The 21,679-nt window shown below is 52.2% G+C and overlaps 1 protein-coding gene across 1 annotated transcript in view; it reads right to left on the bottom strand.

Moving 5' to 3' along the window:
• The window catches only part of CDH22 (cadherin 22), a 49,716-nt gene that overhangs the window by 2,997 nt on the left and 25,040 nt on the right, over nucleotides 1-21,679 (bottom strand). The window contains exons 6-9 of the mRNA XM_062505281.1: nucleotides 21,237-21,490; nucleotides 14,067-14,203; nucleotides 7,028-7,149; nucleotides 6,633-6,750 (exon numbers count right to left, since the gene is read on the bottom strand). Of these exons, the coding sequence (XP_062361265.1) occupies nucleotides 6,633-6,750; nucleotides 7,028-7,149; nucleotides 14,067-14,203; nucleotides 21,237-21,490 (631 nt within the window). The remainder of the gene's footprint in view (nucleotides 1-6,632; nucleotides 6,751-7,027; nucleotides 7,150-14,066; nucleotides 14,204-21,236; nucleotides 21,491-21,679) is intronic.

Below are 21,679 nucleotides of genomic sequence, written 5' to 3'. Positions count from 1 at the left end.
AGAGCAGCACCACACGAGTGTCTGAATCATGCTGACAATGCAAGTGGCACAGAGAGAGGGGAAACACTTCCAAAAGACCCTCTGAGAGTGGCACAGAGTCAGAATCAGGATAAAAATCAATTGGTGACATGTACAAAAGAACAGACAGGGTTTGCAGGTGGCACTGCAAGAACAGACACTGCTTCTTCCAAAGGTGAGAGCCATGAGTGAATGGTCCTGCCTCAGCCAGATATGCCTGTGATCCCCTGTAACTCCTGAAGGAGTAAGCAGAGCTTTTTCCAAGCCTCCCAGCCAAGTCCTCCCCATCTGCTTATACCCTGCTGCTTCAGGGGCTCAGCTGGCACAGCACAACTCGTTAAGATCCCATTAACACAGCCACTTCACTGGACCCTCCAGGGCTCTGGTGCCAGTGATGAACCCAAGGAGCAGCTGCTGCCGACCGGGAGCAGGGAGAGAGGGCAGGGACGGGGACAGAGACTGGCACTGGGATTGACTCCCTGCTCAGGGGTGCTGCAGGCTGCCAGCCAGCAGCAGCATGGACAGGATGGGGCTGAACAGCAGGTGACAATTGCAAGCAGGTGTCACAAGCCGCTGCCGACTGTCCGCAGACTTTATCTAATAAACCATAGATTGGCCCACTCACAGCAAGGTGCTGCTGTCTACAGACTCTTCTCATCAGACCTGATTTATGCCAGACCATCCCCTTTCTCCATGAATCAGCTCTTCCATTGGAAAAGACAATCTACTGTAACTCTGGCCCTTGGGCTGCTGCCATCACAGAAATTGCTGTATGGATTGGGTGCTGCGTGAGAGCACACAGGGTATGGTGGGGACAGGAGGTGAGCTGGGATGGAAGATCTACTGGTCAGCCAGGCACCAGGTCCCAAAGGCTCTGTGCAGCAGCCAGGGCACTGCAGAGCACAGACTGCTGTCCTGTGGGACACCTGCTGCTGTGGCTGAGATTCCTGGAGCAGCATGTGGCAGCAGCACCATGGCAACTGGGTAGAGATGTCAGGAGGAACAGGGGAGCACTGGCCCCTGGGTGCAAGAGGCTGAACCAAATGTGGTGGCAACAACATTTGTGAGCTGCCTGTGGCCTACCAAGGATGAGCTAGGAAAAGAAAATATTGTTATGCTAATTGTTTGTGCAAAGGTAATGAGATCTCATTTGGTGCTGGTCCCCCCTCCTTGCTGCAGTGTAGCAAGGGGATATAAATAATGTTAATGGCACCATCTCAGCAAGAGGCCAGGACTAACTCCTAGCTAGCCCAGCTAAAAGTAAGCCTCAAGCACCTGGATCGAGTAGAGATAAAACCACAGGACAAAAAGGATAGACCAAAGAGCTGTAAGAGATCAAGGCTCTGGCCACAGCCCAGGAAGGTCACCTTTGCTGTCACTGTCGCACCAGTCACGTCACCACCCTGGAGCTGGGGTCAGACTGTGGCTCAGAGGATCCCTGAGCACACAGCCCTGTACCTCCACTGCAGCTCAGTCCAACCCTCACACAGGGCTGATGGAACATAGTGTTTGGGAACTCCCCAGCTGCTCTTCAGCACTGTGTAAACACACGGGTAGCACCAAACCTCCCTGGAAATGCAGCAGGAGGCTGGCAACTCCCTTCTGTTTACAGCCAGCTCCAGCTCCTGTTAGGGACCTGCGACAAGGCATGCTGTATTTTTGGAAACAGTCTCTAGAAACCAAGGGGAACTACACATGGAAGTGGCAGAGGGGCAGGCACCAACCTCAGCTCAGCCCAGACAGTTTAGGCAGCCTGGCACCACTGAAAAAGAAATATTGCCACCCACCAAGTCAAAATAAAGAGTCTGGTACTTAAATCTAACAGCAGCATGACAGACAGGTCTGCTCAGAGAAACCTCACCTCAGGAAGGGGCTGAGGGTTTGCCCTGTGACCCAAAACTTTATGCAAGGGAACAACAAAAACCACAACCACAAACACTATTTTAAACAACATTAAACTATATTTTATCTCCTGAACAGGCTGACAGGTGCCCTTCATCCCAGGAAGGATATCCACAGAAATTTCACATGTGAACCAATTAAACTGCTCACCAAACAGGGACCACCTGCCCCTGGCACTGAAATGGCTGCACCACCCGCCCACTACCCCTTGCTCCCCACCACCATGAACTCTTCTGTGCTGGGTGTTTGCACCCCTGTTACTCGCAAACTTCTGTGTTCCCCTCTTGGATATTCCAAAAAAAGCAGCGCACTGCCATATGATTGCAGTCCTTTTGATCACAGACCTGGGAAAATTTTGCCCACATTTGGAATGTGTATCCTGGAAAATGCATCCTACAAAACAATTGTGGTTTCTCTTGGTGCAGTTGTTTCCTTACACGTAGCTGACCCACAGCAGTTGCTTTGGGATGTGTCTTGGTGCAGATTTGTTTGCATTGGCACAGCCCAGGCAGCCCTGGCCCCGCAGCCCTTGTGTCTCTTCCTCCGCAGCAGCTTCCTGCCAAATCCATTTCTGGGGTGATGAGCTGAGGAGCAGTGCTTCTCAGGAGCAGCACTGGAATGTGAGCAGACGTTAATTCACAGCTTTCCTGAACAGACGAGTCTGGGTCTCCACACTTGGTTTCCTGCCCAGTTCCCACAAAGCTGCACCTTCTGCTGTGGCTGTGCTGAGCGTCCTCTGATGCCCCAACACAAACCTTTTACTATCACTGCTTTCTTGCTGCACAAATTGACATTTTCTTCATGGGTTTCCACTGCCACCCTCTCTCTGATCACGCAGTGACATTATCCTGTGTTACATCACATCACCTTGTGTGGCAGGGTAGGAGATGGCCCCTCTATCCACTGGAGGAGCAGGACCCACCGGACAAGGCAGGAACTGACATGAGCTGAACATACAGGGACTCATCAATACTGCCCTAAGAGGAAAGTTTGGAAATGCAATATACTCTGGCGATAGCTTAACATCACTATGAATAATAAAATAATTAAGTCTCCCAGACTCCCTATCCAAAGAGGCCCTTGGCAGCCTCGAAGACAGAACTAATAAATCCTTCTCATAACTCAATCTGAAACAGTTCTAGGAGAGCAGGAGGGATTTTGATGTCCTGTCCCTCTCCCACACTCACTGGGCCCTGTGAGCTTCCCTTCTGCAGCAGCTGCTCTGCTGTTTTACCAGAGCCTGGGAACACCAGCTCTGGGGACGAGCACTGGCACCTGGCTGGGGCTGCAGGCACACTGCTGCCAGAGCTGCCCCAAGGGAGCAGACCTCCTCCAGCCCCAGGTGGTGCAGCTGGTAGAAGAGAAACCCTGGTTTTCCCTTCTGCTTCTTCCTTCTCTTGAGTTCTCTGGGTACCAGGCCACAGCACCACTGCTGCTCCTTCGCTGTTTGCTCAGCCCCGAGGAGGTTTGATGCTCTTTTACACACACACACACCCCACCCCGGTCAAACGAGCATCTGCACTGCCTGTGCTGAGAGGGGCATCCCCGTGGGGCTGGAGGAGGCTTCCTCTATCCTCAGGCAATCCTCAAATCCTAACATTTTGCTTTTGATTGTTAGGAATTTCAGATCTTCTATCACCCATTTCATGCTGTTAATGAGACCTGCAGAGAGTTCAGACATCTGCTTGCCGAGCCCTTGAGCCCTGGAGTCAGTAGCTCCATGTGTCACTCCATATTACCTAGCACTCCTTCCAGGTTGCTGGGCTTGGATGCTTTCTACCATCCCTTCCAACACAATTAGCATTTCCTGGAGAACATGATTTCAGGCTTTAATTGCCTTTGATCCTGCTGTAATCAATTTTCTCAGGCCAGAAAGACCCAGCAAAAGGCAAGTTAGGAAACAGATGATGGTGAATGCCTTTGGAATGGCACCAGTTGGATCTTAACATGGTCAGTTTCTCTAATTCCATCTCTTCCTTCAGCCACCCCATATGATGGGCATCTTCTTCCTGAATCGTTGCTGTTGTTACCGCAGGTGGCATTTATTCCTTGTCTGATGAATCAGGAAGTGTGTGAGCACTCCCTCAGACAGAGCAAAAGTTCTCTTTTGGAAAGAGAGGCACCAATAGGCAAAGGTGCTCTTTCCAAAAGCCCAGCTCTTGCCAACCACCTGTAACTCAGCTGTGAGGTCACCTGCAAGGACTCTCTTGGTTTTTGCATCTCCAGCCTGGAGCACCGGAGCCAGCGCAGCTCTGTGTGCCACACCCAGGACCCCCGAAGGAACCCAAACACTGGGAGCTGGCAGCTCACAGCCCCCCAGGCTCCCCCATGCAGCCCCACCCTGCCATGTGCTCCTGCCCTGCCCGACTGCAACAGGAGCACTCCCAAGAGGGTGCTGGTCCCCACCCTGCTGAGAACAAGTCATTTCCCGAGGTGGCTTTCTGGTGCCACGAAGGAGCCAAGTGAAGTAGGTGCAAAGCAAAAGAGAGGATTTAAGCAAGAGTTTAGAGAATCCATCTGTGCTGACATCCATCAGTGTCACTCCTTGGCTGCAAAAGCAATATTTATAAATCACGTTTCAAAACTGGCTACAAATTTGTACAAAGAAACAGATGGGCTGGTGGTAGCAGTTTGTCACCACTGATATTTATACGGGAGAGTAGAGACAAGTGCAAGAGGGGTGAATGCAGGAGAGGAAAGCAATGGGGGAACACAAGGGAGGATGCAGCAAGGACACCTATGGGAGCAGGGGCAAAGGTGAGCGTACCCAGGACAGCTGATGGACTGGAGAAGGGGGCCAAAATCAAAGGGAGGGAGATGGCACCAAGGCACCCTGTTAGAAATGAGGGGTGCCTCCATCTGCCGCAGGCAGCCACCTCCACTTGCTGTGGAACACAGCACTGCTCAGCAACTGGGAGGGTCTCCAAACACTCTGGGAACAACCCTGCAGCAACAACATTTGTTTTCCCAAGAGCAGGAGGCGGGAGGTGATGCCAGCTTTTACTCATTTTATGCAGTGTTACACCACACAGAAAGCTCGAGGGATCGTTTAGCACAAAGAATTACCCCGTGCCACAAGAGCCTCATCCCACTCAAGAGAGCAGCAGCTCTAGAGGAGATGGTGGCACACGTGTCCTGCACCTGCTGCAATGCCAGCTCTTGGGCCACTGCTGGTGGACTTCCACACAGCTAGGGAGCCAAGCAGCCTCTGCTAAGCCCCATACAACCCCAGCCACGTGCCCTGCCAGATGAGCAGTGGTTCTGGGATGGCAACATGGCCATGGCAGACACCCTGGCCCAGAGCTGGGAGCCTCCTTGAGGGTCTGGGCAGGGATGGACACCCGGCTGTAGCTCAGTGTGTTCAAGCACATTTTCATAAGGTCTTCAGAGAAAGTGAGGGAAGTTAATCGCTGGGTGTGGGGCAAAATCTTGCTGAGGATTAAAGGCTGTTTACATGATAAAAAGCAAAGGTCTTCTAAACAGCTGCCCTTGAGCAGAGGGGGAGGGACTCAGGTCAGGGACAGCTGTGCTACTCAGGACACAAAGCAATATCCAGCCGTGCTACCATCACATCAGAAGCTTTTCCATTTTGACTATCCCTAATAATGCTGAACCAAACTGAGCAAGCAGGATCTTACGTCAGCAGAAGGCTCCTAGGATAAGCTCAGAACAAACTAAACCAGGTTTTTGACAGATAAAGCTGCAAAAGCAGAGAAAGGAAATGGTTTTAAAATAAAACCCAACCAAAACCAAAGAATTTCAATGTGGTCTGCTGGCCCCTGTGACAAGCACATGTACATGTGACTGAAGAAGGTCCCAGTATCTGCAGGGGACCCTGCTGTACCTACTGCTACAATCAGCACCTAAATTCACCCTAAACACCAGCCAAAAACAGAAAGCATGCTGGTAACTACTTTTCTGGATTGTTACTGTTCACAAAAATGCAGCCTGACCTGACAGCCTGCAAAGTCCAACAGCAGCCAGGCTCAGCCAGCAGAACCTGCATGGCACCCCATCACTCACAGCAGCATCGAGTCACCCAGGATGAGCTACTGAGCTCAGGGGTGCAGAGAACCCCAGAGCTGCCCAGAGAACAACAGGCTCTGCCTGGCTGCATGCCTCAAAGGAGAAGACAAACCCCAGGAAACAGAGGAACTGCACTCCAGAGTCACCACCTCACAAGGAGTCAGGGTCTGCAGGCTGTGTCCCAGAGAACCCCCAGTGGCTGTGGGCTGGTTATAGCATGGCCCCACTGCCTCCCAGGGCTCCAGAGCTGTTCCCATCTGTTGGGGCACAGGGCTGACTACCCACATGGCAGCCCCAAGATGACCCATGCTCCAGGATTTACCTTGGAGAGGGATAAATTGTAACACTCAAAATGGGAGCGTGTTCCTCTATAAATCCACATCACCTCCTCGCCTGCAGGCAGGTTGGAGATTTCCCATCAAGAAAGAGACTGAGAGCCCTGAAAATACCAAAGGCTTAACCAGACAGCATGAGAGGAGCTTTGTAGCTGCTTGCAGCAAGGAATAAAGCTGGCAGAGCCTCCTTGAGGAAATCCAAGCTGTTAGCTGATCAGTCCCACCATTTCAGGTTGACAAGAAGCTCTGCAACATGCCCAAAGCACCCAGAGCTGGCACAGAGACTGTAGCCCATGGCCAGAGGTGCTGCTCAGCCTGAAGGATGCTGGGCCAAGGGTACAGTAGACTTACCCTGGATATCCAGCAAAGAGAAATGGTGGTTGTTGGTGGCTTCAGGCGCCAGTGTGAAGTAGAAACGGTGGCCACTCTGAGGCTCATCCCGGTCCACAACGCTGATTGTCTGGATCAGCTGTGGGGAGAAGGCAGAGGTGAGCACCAGTGCTTCTTCCACAGCCTCTCCCAGGGTCCCACGTGCAGGGTCCAGGCAGCAGCCTTGCTGGCTGCAGCCACAGAGAGGGATGAGCCTTCAACTCTGCAGACGGGCTCGGTGGGACCAGCAGAGTGACTCCCACTGTGACAGGGGCTGCACAGGAAGACTCTCAGGCAGAAGGGGACACTAGGGCAAGCTGGCACTGGTCCAGAGTGCTGCCTGCAGCCCGAGACCAGGGCCAGGGGACTCTCGCTACCTGGCCTGGCTTTGCATCCTCACACACGGCAGCTTCATAGGGGGTGGCAAGCTCAGGTGGATTGTCATTGACGTCCAGGATTCGGATACGGAGAGAGGCCCTCGACACCTGGGAGTGATTATCTGAAACAGAAAGAGAAGCAGAGCTTCAGGACCAAGGGCCAACTGCTGCTATCAGGCAGCAAACCCCCTCATCCCCGTCTGTCCAGAGGCCATCGTGACCACTGCCAGCACTGCATCTCTGCCTGCCTGTGGCACAGACTGCCTACAGGACAGCAGCACCTGTAGAGCATGTTCAGCCTCACTGCACCCTGCAAAAGAAGCCAGACCACTGGGCTATGTGAAAATGACTCCTGAAACACCTCCCGACTTAACCCTGGAAAACTGAGCCACCCAAAGCTTGTCCCAGCCATAAGGGTCAGCCACCCACTGGTGCAGATCTGTGCTGCAGCAAAACACCACCAAGATGGGACAGAAAATTTAGATGCGAGATCACCCCTGACCTGGATCCTGACTCACAGGGACTCGAGACTGGCAGCAACGTCCAAGGGCTGAGGAAATGGAGCTGGGATGTGAAACAGCTGCAATCAACTAAGGGAACAGGTTGGTGGTGAGATCTGTCCATCCACCTCCGCTGTGCCCAAGTGACCCAGAGTCAAATGTGCCCCACTGGGGCATGAGGCTCCTGCCCAGGGGCTCAGGCCCCTTATTCTGATACTGGGTTTTTGTTGCCATTGCAGCTTAAACACAACACTGTCCACCAGCTGGCATGAGGGGGTCATGCAGTGAGACTGAGGGCAGCCCTCTCACCCTGGCACTCACCAGCCCAGCCTCACACAGGCAGTGGTCCTGGGGACCCCCTCCCTTGGGGTTCACTCTGCACGTGGGATGGGGCAGCATTTACACCTCCACTCACTGCAGTGTCACTGAGCTGCACACACGCTGCCGAGGGACACTGAGCCCATGCCATAGGATTATAAATCACTCTGGAGGGCCTGATGTTTGCTGAAGCACCTCATATATCTCCAGAAATGAGAACTCCCTCTTACTCCATCTCCTTTGTTTTACCCAGAGGCTGCACCTGTGACAGAACTAATGCTTTTCTCCACGCTCAGGCAGGAGTTCTGTTGCCTGTTTGTCTATAACATTAATACTGGCCCCAATAGATCAGGTGGGGGAGGACCCTGGGGAGAGGAGATTTAGCACTGCTCCATAATTAGCCAGGAATCTAAGCCCCCTCCCCAGAGCTGCCTTCACCGGGTTCTCACGTTATCACTCCCTCTCACCCAGACCAGCTGCTCTGGTGATTAGATAGTTGTTTTTGGGGGAGGGAGGCTGAAGTCGTGACTAAAAGCCTAGAACTATGTGTTATTTTAAAAGGCATATTGGTGCAGTGAAATAAACTGCAATTGCTTGCAGGAAGAGAGAAAGGGGGAGGCAGCGGGGTGAAGAGGGAGCCCGGGGAGGCGGCGGGGTGTACGCTTGATGCCCACAAATGAGCAGGAAGAAAAAGGGTTCAGTTCCTGCAAGAAGGAGGATGACAGCATTTCATCACCCCCTCCTCAACCCACAGCAAAATGGATAACCATCCCTGCTGCTCAGCTCTGGAGCAGTCTGGGATTACTGAGGAAAGGCAGAAAGAGAGGAGAGGAAGTAGAGCCTGCAAGGAGGAAGAATCCAGACCTCAGCTCTTCCCCTTCTTAACTGTAACGCAGAGGAAGAATTCCTCGGTGCCCCAGAGTGTGGCAGCCAGCTGTGAGCAGGAACCAATGCCAGCGCTGCTGAACCCTCCCAAGGACCTGCTGGAATCATGCGTGCCAGGTCTGGACATCCAGGTGATCCTGAGCAAAGCAGCTGCTCTTTGAGACAGGCTCCCCCAGCCCCTGAGGAGGATGTGATCAATGTGTTCAGAGCCAGGCAGGAGCACAGGGCTGTGCTGGAGCCCAGCTCCAGCTGTGCATGGGAGGGGGGTCACTGCACAGCGCTGAGCACCTGCCCTGATCCCTCCCGAGCCAGGGCTCACATCCCTGGGCACAGCTCTGAGACAGTGACCTTTCTAAATGCACCCTGTCATACAAAGCTCTCCTTCTGCCCTTCCAAAACTGCTGAAGCCTGAGGCTCATGCTCACTCCTGGCTCAGTGATGAGGTCAAAATGTGATGTGTCCAGGAACATCAAGGTTAGAAAGGCAACTGCTGTACTCTTGTCTACCTTTCCAGTGAGGCACATATCAGCTTCTTTTTATTTTGTCTGTACAATGAATATTCGAAGGTTTCTCAATGCTTTATCAACTATCCTCTTCCTTTGAGCCAGTACTTGGATTTACAGGTGGAAAAAGTGAAAAATGGTTGGATGTATTTGAAAAAAGTTATCTTCAAAACATCTGAAATACGTTTTTTGTGACAGTGGCATAAACCGATATTATGACAGTCAGAAGTGTGATTAAGATTGTTGGAGCACATCTGTGATGAAAAGCACAAAACACTCAACTAACACAGGATTCACAACTGCGAGGTGAGAAACTCTGGCCTGTGCTTTCTCTACCTGAATGCACACACCCAAAATGCCCCAGCACAAGAGCAAAGGCTCAGCAGGAAGCTCCCAGAGCCAGAAAGAGAGGCAGAGAGGATGGATGAGGCATGGGCAGGCACCTGCCCTCATAGGACTCTGTGAGAAGCACCTGATTGAGGCGAGGGCAGCATGTGCTGGCTGAGGGCAACTGGAAGGGAAAAAAGCCATCTTCTATTGCAGCATCTCTCCTTGGTATTCCAGCTCAGCTGACTGACATGCAAATTAGTTTAATTATTTCTTCTTCTAAAATAAATTATATTTTGCAGTGGCTGCAATATGTTGTGTCAGGCAAAATTACATTCAATATTTTTAAACTAATTGATGTCAGCCTTGAGAAACCCTGATTGACAGCAGCGAGAAAACTAGGCTGCTACCTAAACGCTTTCCTAAATTAAAATTAAACATGCCGTTTTTCTGCATTTCCTTCAGGAGTTGGAATGCTATTAATCTGAAAAGACTGAGGAAAGAGACATGGAAAATACATAGAACAAGAGGGAGATGCTGGAAGCACAGCCGTGCAGCATGGGAGCTCCAGGCTGGTGACTGGCAGATGCCTTTGCCAACATGGGAAGAATTATTTCAGAGCCACTGGAGCTGCCATCCATGAGGGACAGAGCTCTGCCCAGTGCTGCCACACTGCTGTATCTGTGCCTGCCTCAACACAGCCACCAGCGTGGCTCAGGGTGTGCGAGCCAGACACCCCTGCCCAGGTGCCATGGAGCAGAACAGGCAGCACTGGGACAGGACTGGCAGGGATGGGACAGGCAGTGCCAGGATTCTGGAGCATGAGATGGTCACAGTCCTGCTGCATGGCAACCCTCAGGCCAAGAGTCAAATGCTTCAGAGGAATCTTCATCCACATCCCAGAGTATTTCCTTAATTAATCATGTAAGTGAGTAATCTGAAGAGGACGATGCTCTCCTCTAAGATATTCAGATGCAAAACACCAACTTGCCCTCTCCCTGAGCTGCAGACAGCTGAGTGCTCACAGGACTGACACCGAGCAGCTCTGGGCAACTGCTCAGCAATGCTGTAGCTCTGCAACAGCTCCCGGGGATGGGAAGGGACTGACGGTGCTTGGTCACCCCTGCTGTGGCAGGAAAGGAGGGGACTTGTGGTTTCTGCTGTGCCAGGATCCAGCCCTTACTCCTCCAGACCTTCACACAACCTCACAATAAAACACTTTGCATTTTTACACCCAAACCTTTCCTGTGGAGGTCCAAATCCAGCAAATGCCATTTGCCCTCCTCCCCACACACACCCAAAAGTGCTCAGCAGCTTCTCTGGGTCTGAGGAGAGCCCGGGGGACTTGGGCTGCCACGTGCAGCAGCAGCACCTGGAGCAGACCAGATCAGGGACACTGCCGGGCACAGCATCCAACCTGCTCTTCTGAGTCGAGACCAAATTGGTACAATACTGAATTCAAAATTTTTACAGTAGTAAGGAAGTCAAAAGAGGCGGGAGTGGATTTTATTCCTCACTATCTCAGCAAACTGGGAGAACAAAATGCAGAACAGAAGACTGGGATGTGCCACTCTGCTCTCCAGCCCTGATGCCATGGCTCTGGGGCACAGGGTGGGTTTGTAGCTTCTGGTGCAGCTTCTGCCTACAAAACAGAGTGTTGATGCCAAGGACAGAGCAGGGGCATGCCAGGGCTATGACTCGTCTGACAGGTGGCTATATTAGAGGCTGGAGCTGAAAACGTGGCTCCCAGCTGAGGGGAAGCAAAGTGGAAGCAGCAGTTAAGCCAAGTAACATATAAATGGCTCTCACCTCTCCTGAGTCCTGCCCAAACTCAGCAGCATGAGAGTCATTAAATTGCATCCAAACACAATGCTCTGATTAAAGCCAGTCTCCAGCAGGAAGATTTATCATCTCAATTACCAGCAGTGGACACAGCAGTCAAGGCCTCATCATTTTACATGAGCAAAGAGGAAAACAGGAAGAGAATCACTAATATTAGCCCAAGGAAGGTAAACAGCTTGTGAGGGAGATGAAGATTTATCTGTGGAAACCCTTGGCCTGGTCCCAGGCCAGATTAGCTGAACAGCCCCCATGGTTCCTGCTGGCTGCCATGCTGCGAGGCCAAACACTCTGCTGGTCCCTGGCTGGCCCAGGCAGCTCCTGCTGGGGGTGCCTGGCTGGGGGGACAGAGCTGCCCTTGCTCCTCATGCCAGCAGTGGGAAGCCCAGACAGATCATGGGCACAGCTGGGCACCTTCTGCAGCTTCTCCTACTGATTTCAGGGGCAAATCCACTCTGATATCCACACGTGGGAAATAACCTGGACACAGTCTCTGCTGCAGCAGCAGTGGGCACCGGGGCTCTCCAGGCTGGGGGCACAGCTCCTGTTTGGAGCTGCTCGAGCCTTACAGGCTGCCTGTGGGAACAAGTGTCAGTGGGGCTGCCTGTCCCTCAAGCTGCAGCCCAGGACAGCCCCAGCAGCAGACCAGGAGTGCAGATCAAGCAGGCCACAGGGATGCAACATCTTACAGCAACACGCTCCAGGCCGTGTGACTGGTGCCATGGGAATACAGTGGGTACAGTTTCCCACCAGCCCCAACGAGCTGAGGCACCAGGCACAGTGCTGGGCAGCAGGACTACCACTGGGTTTGTTCCATTCCTCCTGCCAAGTTTACATCCCCCTGAGGAAAGAGAATATATGACCACTTGCCTCTGACGGAGTTGGTAATGTCCAACCCTGTGGCATCCAGCTGCACCCCACTTGCCCATGGCAAGCACCACAGAGCCCTGCCAGCACCCCTGGCCCCAGACACCTGTATGCCAGGAACTGCACTGCTGGATGAGCTGCTGCCAGCGTGGAGGCTCCCAGTGCCCTGCATTCCCACTGCCATGGCTGATCCCACTGTGCCAGGCACATCCTGACATCTGCTGCATGGCCCCGCTCTGAAAGCCCTCCATCACTTAGAAGGCTGTACCTTTACAACTGCCCTTTCCACCAGAGGATTCAGACATAAATTGTACTTTAAATTCAATATCAGTCATTAATATTTCATGATTACAAAACGTTAAGGATAATGTCACTGGGAAGAATGTCTGGGCAGCTAAAACAGATGAGTCACAGCTCACCACGGGAGAAGTCAGAGCACTGAAGAGTCTCCCTGGCTTTTGAAGCGATCCAGCCTGACAGGCTTCCCTGCCAGAGGGGAGCTGCAGCATTTACTGACTTGTTCTGAAATCCTAGCCACAGCATGTAAATATTGTCCTTCTGATTCTTGTCACCTCACGTTTCCTCTGGATGCTGAGTTGTGCTGCAATGCTGCCATCCCCTCCTCCCTGCACAGCCTCCCCATGGAGCCCCCAGTACAGGCCACAGCTTGGCACTGGACTGCCCTCCCTGGGATGTGATCAGGCAGGGCTCACAGCAGTGCCACAGCCAGAGAGTGCAGGGGTGACTCCTGTCATCCAGCACAGAGCATTGACATAGAGAGAGACTGGGATGCACCACGGAGACAGAGATATCCCCTCGGGGCAGTGGGGGTCTGTCCAGGGCCACTGACCCTTCCACCCCCCACCTGGCCAGAGTGATTGGCAGGATCTGACCTCTTGGACTTTGACCTGGCTCCTTGAACATGAACAGCAGCTTCAACACTCTAGAATGAGCAAAGAAACACTCAGAGTGAAGCCAGGGGAAGGCTCCTGCCCACAGATGGACAGCCCTTGGGCACATGTCAGCAGGGATAAGGAGGTGCTCTGCAACCACAGCACCTCCCTGGTACCCACTTCAGGGCAGAAGCAAAGCACAGCAGGGCCCAGGCTACCCTGGTGACTTGCACATCCAAAATATGGAAAACTTTGAAGAATGTGGCAGTGTGTGTTTCCCAGCATGGTGCCTGGGACATTCTGCTCCCACAGTCCCCTCCCACTGCTGCAGCCCCAGGACCTCCCATCCATTCCTTTTGTGCCAAGCCTGTACCACCACAAGCACACAGGAGGCATCCAGAGCCACAAACCCAGGTGCAGGTACAGTCTGTGAATCCTAAACACTGAGAGCTCTGGCAGAAGCAAGTACTGACAGTCCCGCAGTGGAACAGGGCTGCAGCTGATGGGACACCCACACACGGCAAATAACTGATCCAGGAGGGGCAGGTGATGTGAGCACAGCCCCCCGGGAGCCCCGGGTGCTGCTCAGCAGGTGTGAGTGCAGGCAGCAAGCTGTGCAGGGATGACTGGCAGAGACGGTGCAGAGATAACACAAATTTGATTAGTGTTCATCAAATATACCATTCGACCATGCTCCCTTATTAATGCTCAGCTCAGGAAGAGTATTTTTAGGTTGTCTAGGGAGATGTCAGACTCAGTGCTGCTGCCTTTTTTTTTTCTTTTTTACTTCAGTGTTGATTAACACTCATGTCTTGGCCACTCCTGCAATGACAGCACCCATATTCCTCCTCCTGCCCCACTCCAGTCCTGCACAGACTCTGCTCCACACAGCATTCCTCCATCTCACCTGCTTCCATTGCCAGGACAGTGATGTTGTGCCACCCTGCTGTCTCCCGGTCCAGGACCTTTCCTGTCACAATAGCTCCTGTTTTGGCATCGATGTCAAAGATCCTCTCAGCATCCGTGCTGCGGTCGATGGCGTACCTGTGACCAGGCAAAAGGGGACACCATGAGCAGCTGGATGTGCCAAGCCCACTCTTACCACCAGCCCCAGGAGTACTGGAATCCAACACCACAGGCCCTGTATCACTGCTCTCCTTGTCCTGTGTCACAGCATGGTACAGGAAGGCCATGTTTCTACCAGGGTGCAAGCCCAGAGCCTTCAACTAAAATTAAAGCGTGGCTTTTGGTGCATAAAGTGGAACTGTACACAGATTTTGGACAAGGGGAAAAACCTGCTCTGATGGGAACCTTATGCTCTGAATAGACAGAGCAATGCAGAAATTGTGGGCTGTAACTTCACTCGTGACTCTGGGAAGCTTCAGCGCTGTAGGTTCAGGAAAAGCATGAGCCAAACTGAAGGTGGGCACCCCTGCTCGAGGAGCCCATGTCACCTACCAGCCTCTCTCCTGCTCCTGCCTCTGCACCCACCCAGGTGAGACACCCAGAGGGCAGCACCCAGTAGGCTGTAAGCCAGATCTGCAGACACCTCAATGCAGCCACAGCTGACACAAAGCATAGGGTCTGGACTGAACATGTGTAAGTGGTGCAGCAATCCTGGAAGCAGAGCAGTGGGCAGCGGCCAGCATCTCCCCACCAACACTGCACATCGTACCAGCAGCCCCAAGATCTGCCCTATTTCAAGCTTCCCAGTCCCACAGGGAACAGGCTGATGAGCTCCTCCAGCTCCAGCTGTGTCCAGCTGCTCAGCAGAGACCCACCACAGGTGGGTCCCACTCTGCTCATTCCACTGCTTCAGTGCTGCCCCAAACAGCCCCTCCTGAGGGTGCAACCCATGTGCTCCCTGGGCCATCTCCAGAGAGCACAATTCCCTTTTCTCCGCAAGGACAACCCCACAGCTCACAAGGAGTCAGGCACCAGGTTTAGGCCTGAGCCTTCACCAGGACATCACAAATCCATGCATGTCCCAGTGGCATGTCCTGCATTGCCAACCATTACACAGGGACTGGAGCAAGCCAACATTTAATCAGGGCACAATATGATGTGAGCTCCTGAAGGGAAGGGCTGGAAGGGAAGTCTGATCCAGCTGAGGCCCTCAAGCATAGCCATAGCACAAATAACACAAACCACCACTGCAATCAGAATTAGAAATCCAGAAGGCCTGCAAATCACAAACAATACAGCATAATGTTATTGTGTACAGCATCTTTCGCACACACTGAATCCCAGAGTGCTTCACAGAATTAAATAATACAAGACAGCAAAGAGTACAAAGGATAAATTACCAAAAGGAGGGCTGTGAATAAATTAAAGCCTTCAGTCACATGTCCAACCACAGAAGGAAGATAAATGCAGGGACAAAGCAAACTGGAAAGCTGGCGAGGTAGGACTGAGAGGCCACATTGGACAGGACCAGAGCAGGACAGGCTCCAGGCTAGCAGCAGGTTCAGGACAGGAGAAGTGCTCCACGTGCTGCAGAGCAGTTTTCCAGCTGTGGGTCCATCATCCATGTGGCTCACAGCCAAGGAACATCAGCTCACCTTCTTCATGCACCATAGATGACCACAGATGTCCCTGTGCTGTTCTGCCCCATGCCCTGGGATGGGACCTGCTGCAGATGGGAGTGCCTCTGGCAGAGCTCCTGTCCATCCACACAGCTCCATCTCTGATGGAGGCACACAAAAAGGCATCCCTACACTGTTTAACATGTTATACAGTACCAGATTAGATTCTCTAGCTCTATCCCCTTCAGACAGATGGGGAGATGAGAGAGTAAATACAACAGCACTTGCTTGTAGCCAAATAAAAACATTCAAGAGTATCTATCTAAATTTACTTGCACCCAGCCACCATCTAGTACTTATGTAGTTGAAATCTTCCTCTCCCTTGCATCTAGAGGTGATGGACATCTCTCACACAAAGCTCATGTATCTCAAAACCAGCTACTAGGGACTGCCTGCATTTTCTGCCCCAACTCAAAGCTGGCAGCAGAGCTTTTACAGGCACACAGCCAACTCCGAAAGGGACAGTGACACTATCTTGGCAGGTACCGCAGCCTCTCATCCACTCTCTCTGTTCACTCACTGTAAATGAAAAGGAGACGTATGGCCACTCTGAGTTGTACAAATCAGTCCAGTGTTCTGCTGGAAAGAGGAACAAAAACTGGGATGACAACACCCAATACCTTTCCAATAGCATAACTAATTCTACATTACTGCTTCCATTGTTCTCCCACATCACCTGAGCTCAAACATGTCCTGCCTTCCACTCCACTTTTTCATGCTGTTAAGTTCAAGATGATACTTCACCCTCCCCACGGCTTCCCTGCCTCTCAGATAAGCACATGACCTGTTTTGATCACACTTCTGTCATTGCTGCATACACAGACACATCTGCAAAAAAAATCCACACAGAAAAACCCAGTTAGTGATGGGAGACACCCCCAAGCCTGGACACATCTGACAGGGCTGCCTGCCCAGCCAGAGGGCAGGAGGATGGCAGAGAGTGTTCAGTGCAATGCCACTGGGAACCTGTTCTTATGCTTCTCATTGCTTTGCTGCTGAGGTTGTCTTCTGTCCCTTCTGAATGGTCTGTTAAGGACATGCTGCCTGTACTCTATGGCCAGGCACAAACTAAACCACAACTCTGACCCCTTTGTCACCGCTGCTACAGAGAACTGTCACCTTCTCAGTACTGCCCCAGGGAAGGAGACAGTGCTCAGCACACTGCCTTGGCAGGGCTGACCCTGCTGTCACTCACTGTGACTGTGGAGGTGGCAAATCCAGGTGGGTCTGCAGCTCTCTGCAGGTGTCAAAGGCCACGGATGCTCTGGAGCACTCAGCTGGTGTGGGAGCTGGTGTCAGGGAGGGTGGTACAGGGATGTCCATCCACCCCCTAAAGCCTCAGCTATAACCTGATCAGAGATTCAGATCCCACAAGAGACCTCACCTTACAACAGCTTCCATCTCGTCCCATGCTGGAGTGAGCAGTTTTGCTTTGCTGTGCTCACTCACATCATTTTGTACAACACAGCCTTCACCATCAGCCTTTCCACCTCTACTCCAGCTTCATAATCACCCATCCCACTGAAGTCAAGCAGTGCTTCTCACCTGGGAAGAGGCAGCATTTAATCCCTCATCCTCCAGGTACTCAGAGGCAGGACCTATGCTCATCTCTCCTGCAGCTGGCTGGTGCTCTGTATCTGGAACCGCAGTCCCCAGCTCTGATTGGGATGCGGACCTTGTACTCCATTTCCCTCTTTTCCTGCTGGCACTGCCTGTTGGTTTGGATGTTACAAGTGACTGTTTAATTTCAACAGCTTTCTTGGTACTCATCTTTCCCATGAATGCATTTCTCAAGCAGTTTGTTTCACTTTTCCCCTGAACACAACAAGAAGCACATTTCATGCCATGTGTTTCGTTAATAAGGAGCTTTTCAAACACTGTATGAAAAGCTTTTTGTTGTGTTTGTTTTTTCCTCCTCTCCCTTTTGTATTGAAGCAGGTTGTAGTTCTTGCTGTGCTGTTGGAGTCTATAAAATGCCCATGTCCAACACGTGTCTCCAGATTTTGTGAATGCCAAACAAGAATATCTCTGAGAACCTTAAATCCCAAGCAACATCTTCCCAGTGCTGATAAAGCCTGGAATGCACACAATCAGAGCACAGGCTCCCACTGCAGAGAGAGAAACAAAAGGCTCCCAAACAAACAGCCTCACACACAGTCTATCACTGTATTACTTCATACAATGGCTCAGCTGAGAAAAACTGCACTACACCCAGAAAATACACAGCTAAAGCCAAAAAGCCAACTGGAAACTAATTTTTTTTTTTTTTTTCCGAAAAGGAATAATTCCAGCCTTTGACAGGCAAAAAAACCCAAAACCCCAAAAACCCAAGGATGGAATAAAATAAGAAGAACCAGACCTTTAGGAGGGCATTTCCCACACTGGTAGCACGGAAGGTTCTGTGCCCCACAGAGGGTTCATACAGCTGCTTGGCCATGCTGAGCTCAGCACAGCTCCCTGCTCATGCACTGGTGTCACTGGGAGGGTGTTCTCTGAGAGATGGGGTCATCTCCAGGTGCCTCCTCAAGGCCAAGGCAGGTGGCTGCCAGGGGCTCTGCAGCCAAAGTGCAGCTGGAGTGAGGCAGTGAGGAGCTGCCTCAGGGACACCCCTTCAATCCTCAGTCTTTGTAACAGGTCACTGCGACACAGTCCAGCTTGTGGGAAGGGATTTGCTCTCAAACCAAGTCGCTGCATCCTGTGGGACACATGGATCACCAGGAGGGCAGGGGAACATCAGGCTGGAACGTGCCTCTAGCAGTTGCTTGGTGCAGTGCAGCAGGAGTCCTACAGTCTTGTTCGTGCTGGCCTGGGGCTGAAAACAAAAAGCCAAGGGCACCTCCCTTCCCATTCAGCTAAAAATACCTCCCAAACCTCGTTACTGGCAGCCTGGTGTCAGCAGGACCTGGAAACCCTGACGGAGCTGATTTCTGCTCTGCTGTCTCTGGCAATACTTGTTCTTTCCTGCCTCAAGGGGAAAGTGCATCTCGACATGACAGGAAGTGGTGGCTCTCCCCTATTCACACAGACCTGAGTCCAGGAGAGCATCCACTGCAGAAGCACAGCCGTGCCTCTGCTCCCACCTCTGGCTGATGAGGAGCAGAAGTTAAAGGGATCCACTGAACTGCAGCAACTTCAAAGGCTTCATACCAACTTCAAGGCGACGAGGATCAAATGCTGGTCATGCTGTCAGGACCAGGTGCTCTCTAATGTATCAGAGGTGAAGTACAAGTGCTGGCTTCTTGTGACTGCACTTCCGAGCAGCGCACTTGAAACGAGAGGTGACTTACTGCTGTCTCCTGCTGCCGGGTTAGTGTCACATCCTGCTGCTGCAGGGTGCTGCCATTAATGTCTATGCACTGCTTTGAACCTGTTAACAGCTGCCTACACAGCAAAGTATTTTATTAAATTACCTGGCTAGCCAGAGGACAGGGAAGCAGGAGAGATCCAACTGTACCTTCCTCTTGCATTGGTGCTGCATCAGCACCACCAGTATCAACCTGCAGCTCCACTTGGTAATGTTAAAATGTCTGTGAAGGCTCACCCTGCTGCACTGCCACTGTTCCTGACAGCAGGGACTGCCAGCACTGAGGGAGCAAAGGGATGGACCAAGTCCCACAGGGCAGCATGGGGGACACAGGATGAGCTACCTGCCTGGGGATAGCTAGAGGCAGGACATGTATTTGCATGCATCAAGACCGACAAGGGAAAACACATGGCAATTCCCAAGCTGCAGCAGATGCCTGGGAGTCCTGTTGGCTGAGTCCTTGTGTCTGAGTATGAGGCATTGCTGTGCCAGCATTGAGCTCACTGTAGGAGAGACTCCCAAAGCAGTTTGGGTTCTCAGCATCTTGTTCCTGCCCAGTACTTGAATCTGCTTCTCTCTGGTCCAAGTCTCCACTGCCTCCTGTACAGCATTAAGAGCCTCCCTCCACTGCTTTCTTTTGGTCTGTCTGCAAACAATGCAGCAAGCTCCACAGGGAAGCAGCACAAAGAACAAGAAAAAACAGGAATAAGAATAGTTCTGTCCCCAAGGTCCCTTTTCTACAATTACAGATCAGAAAATAAAATCTATGTTCTGCAGCACTGCAGGAACAGTTGAGTGAAAAGGCTCATGTACACATGCACACACGCACAGGTAAGTGGACACATCACTCCCCTGAAGGGTGTGTGCTGACCAACACGTGCTCAGGGGCAACAAAGACAGAAATCAGACACATAGCCTGACTGGAGAGACACAGGGCAAGCTAAGCAAAGTCATGTTGAGAACACATTCAACAATCAGCACCCACTAGTGCAAGAGGTGCAGCACTCACATACTCAGTTCCTGGCACACCAAGTTGATTTTATTCACATTCCCCCCCAGAGTCAACGCTGAGCATCAGCTTTGTGACACAGTACACTCTGCTAGCTGCCAGGTATCTGTAGGTTGCAGCTTTCCATGTGTAGATGCATTTCTGAGCTTTCTAACCATCACAGTCTTTGTTTCCATGAGGATCAGAAGATCCTCCTCACCCCACCATGAAACAGAAACCCATAGCTGGACAGCACTGAGCTCAGTGCCCCAAACAGGCACTGGGGGACATCACTGAATATAAGCAAGTGCTGTAACTGAGCCCTCTCTAGCCTGTCCCCCTCCACCCCACATCCCTATTCCTGTCCTTCCAGGTCTGTTGCTGCAGGACTGACTCCCTGCAGATGTCTCAGTCAAAGAGAGCTGCTCCCTGGAAGTGAGCAGCTCCACAGGCGCCTGCAGCCCCGCCGGCACCTGGCACCAGAACACACATTTCAAGGAAATTTTCCACACATTGAGGATGTTTTCTGAACACCAGATTTCCAACCCAACTGCTCCTGACTCAGGCCAGTTGGCAGGGCCAGAAGGCTGCTTTGTGCCTTAGGTAATAACAATTTAACAAGGTAACAATCTCTTTAGCCACAAATTAAATGGAAATGGGAAATGTCCTGTGCAGATAAGCCACGGCCTGGATTAGGTCCCCTGCCCAAATATAAACTCCTCTGATCTTTGATCCTATGCACACACGCACGCACGCACAGCCAGGCTGTGGCTCTGCACCTCCCAAGCCTCACCTCATTTATCACCCTTCACCACTGTCCTCCTGCCACTCCTGGTGTCTGGTCTGTGTCAGGCACCACTGCAGATACCTTGCTGTCAGCAGCAAGGACACGCAAGCGTCACCCAGCCACCTTCCCTGGCGCTCCCTTGCACTCACAAACCTTCACCTGTCAGTGACGTCTTTGCCACCAGAGACACCACAGCGCTTGCTCGTGCACAGGCTGCCACTCACCTGCCAGCTGCCTGTCCCACGAGACACACACTCGGCCACACATGCACCACTCGCCACTTTTACCTGCACTCTCCCACCTCCTCTGTCCCAGCTATGGCCACAGATCCTCCCAGGCCACGTGTCCCTTGCAGGTGACCCCATGCCCACGGCTGGAAGGGGGCTGATGTGAGGTTCAGACGGTTGCTTTACCGGACAGGGTGGTTTGCTGTGTCCGGGTCCAGGGCAGTGACCACTCCCACAACAGATCCAACATGTGCATCTTCCTGGACCTCCATCAGGTTGGAGGGGGGCCGGAATTCAGGGGGCTCATCGACGTCCAGCACTGAGACCCGCACGATGGTCTGGTCCCGGAAGGTGCCCAGGTCCACGAACCGTGGGTCCACGAACTTGTTGAGGGCCTCCACCACAACAGTGTGCACTTTTTTTGACTCGTAGTCAAGAGGCTGAGACAACGGGAGAGGGTAAGCCATAGCCAGCCCAAGGAGCCCCTCTGCTCCCCCTTTCTTCACCAGAGACATTGGGGCAGCACTAGAGTCACTAAAGCCACCTGCCCCCAAGCAGCGCCTTTGTAGCAGCCTGGGGGCTTCTGCTTTACCCTTCTGCCAGCAGCACCCACACCAAAGGGGCAGGAG

The sequence above is a fragment of the Cinclus cinclus genome, chromosome 18 (assembly GCF_963662255.1).
Source record: "Cinclus cinclus chromosome 18, bCinCin1.1, whole genome shotgun sequence".
NCBI classification, from domain to species: Eukaryota; Metazoa; Chordata; class Aves; order Passeriformes; family Cinclidae; genus Cinclus; species Cinclus cinclus.
This window is presented reverse-complemented; position numbering and strand designations above follow the sequence as displayed.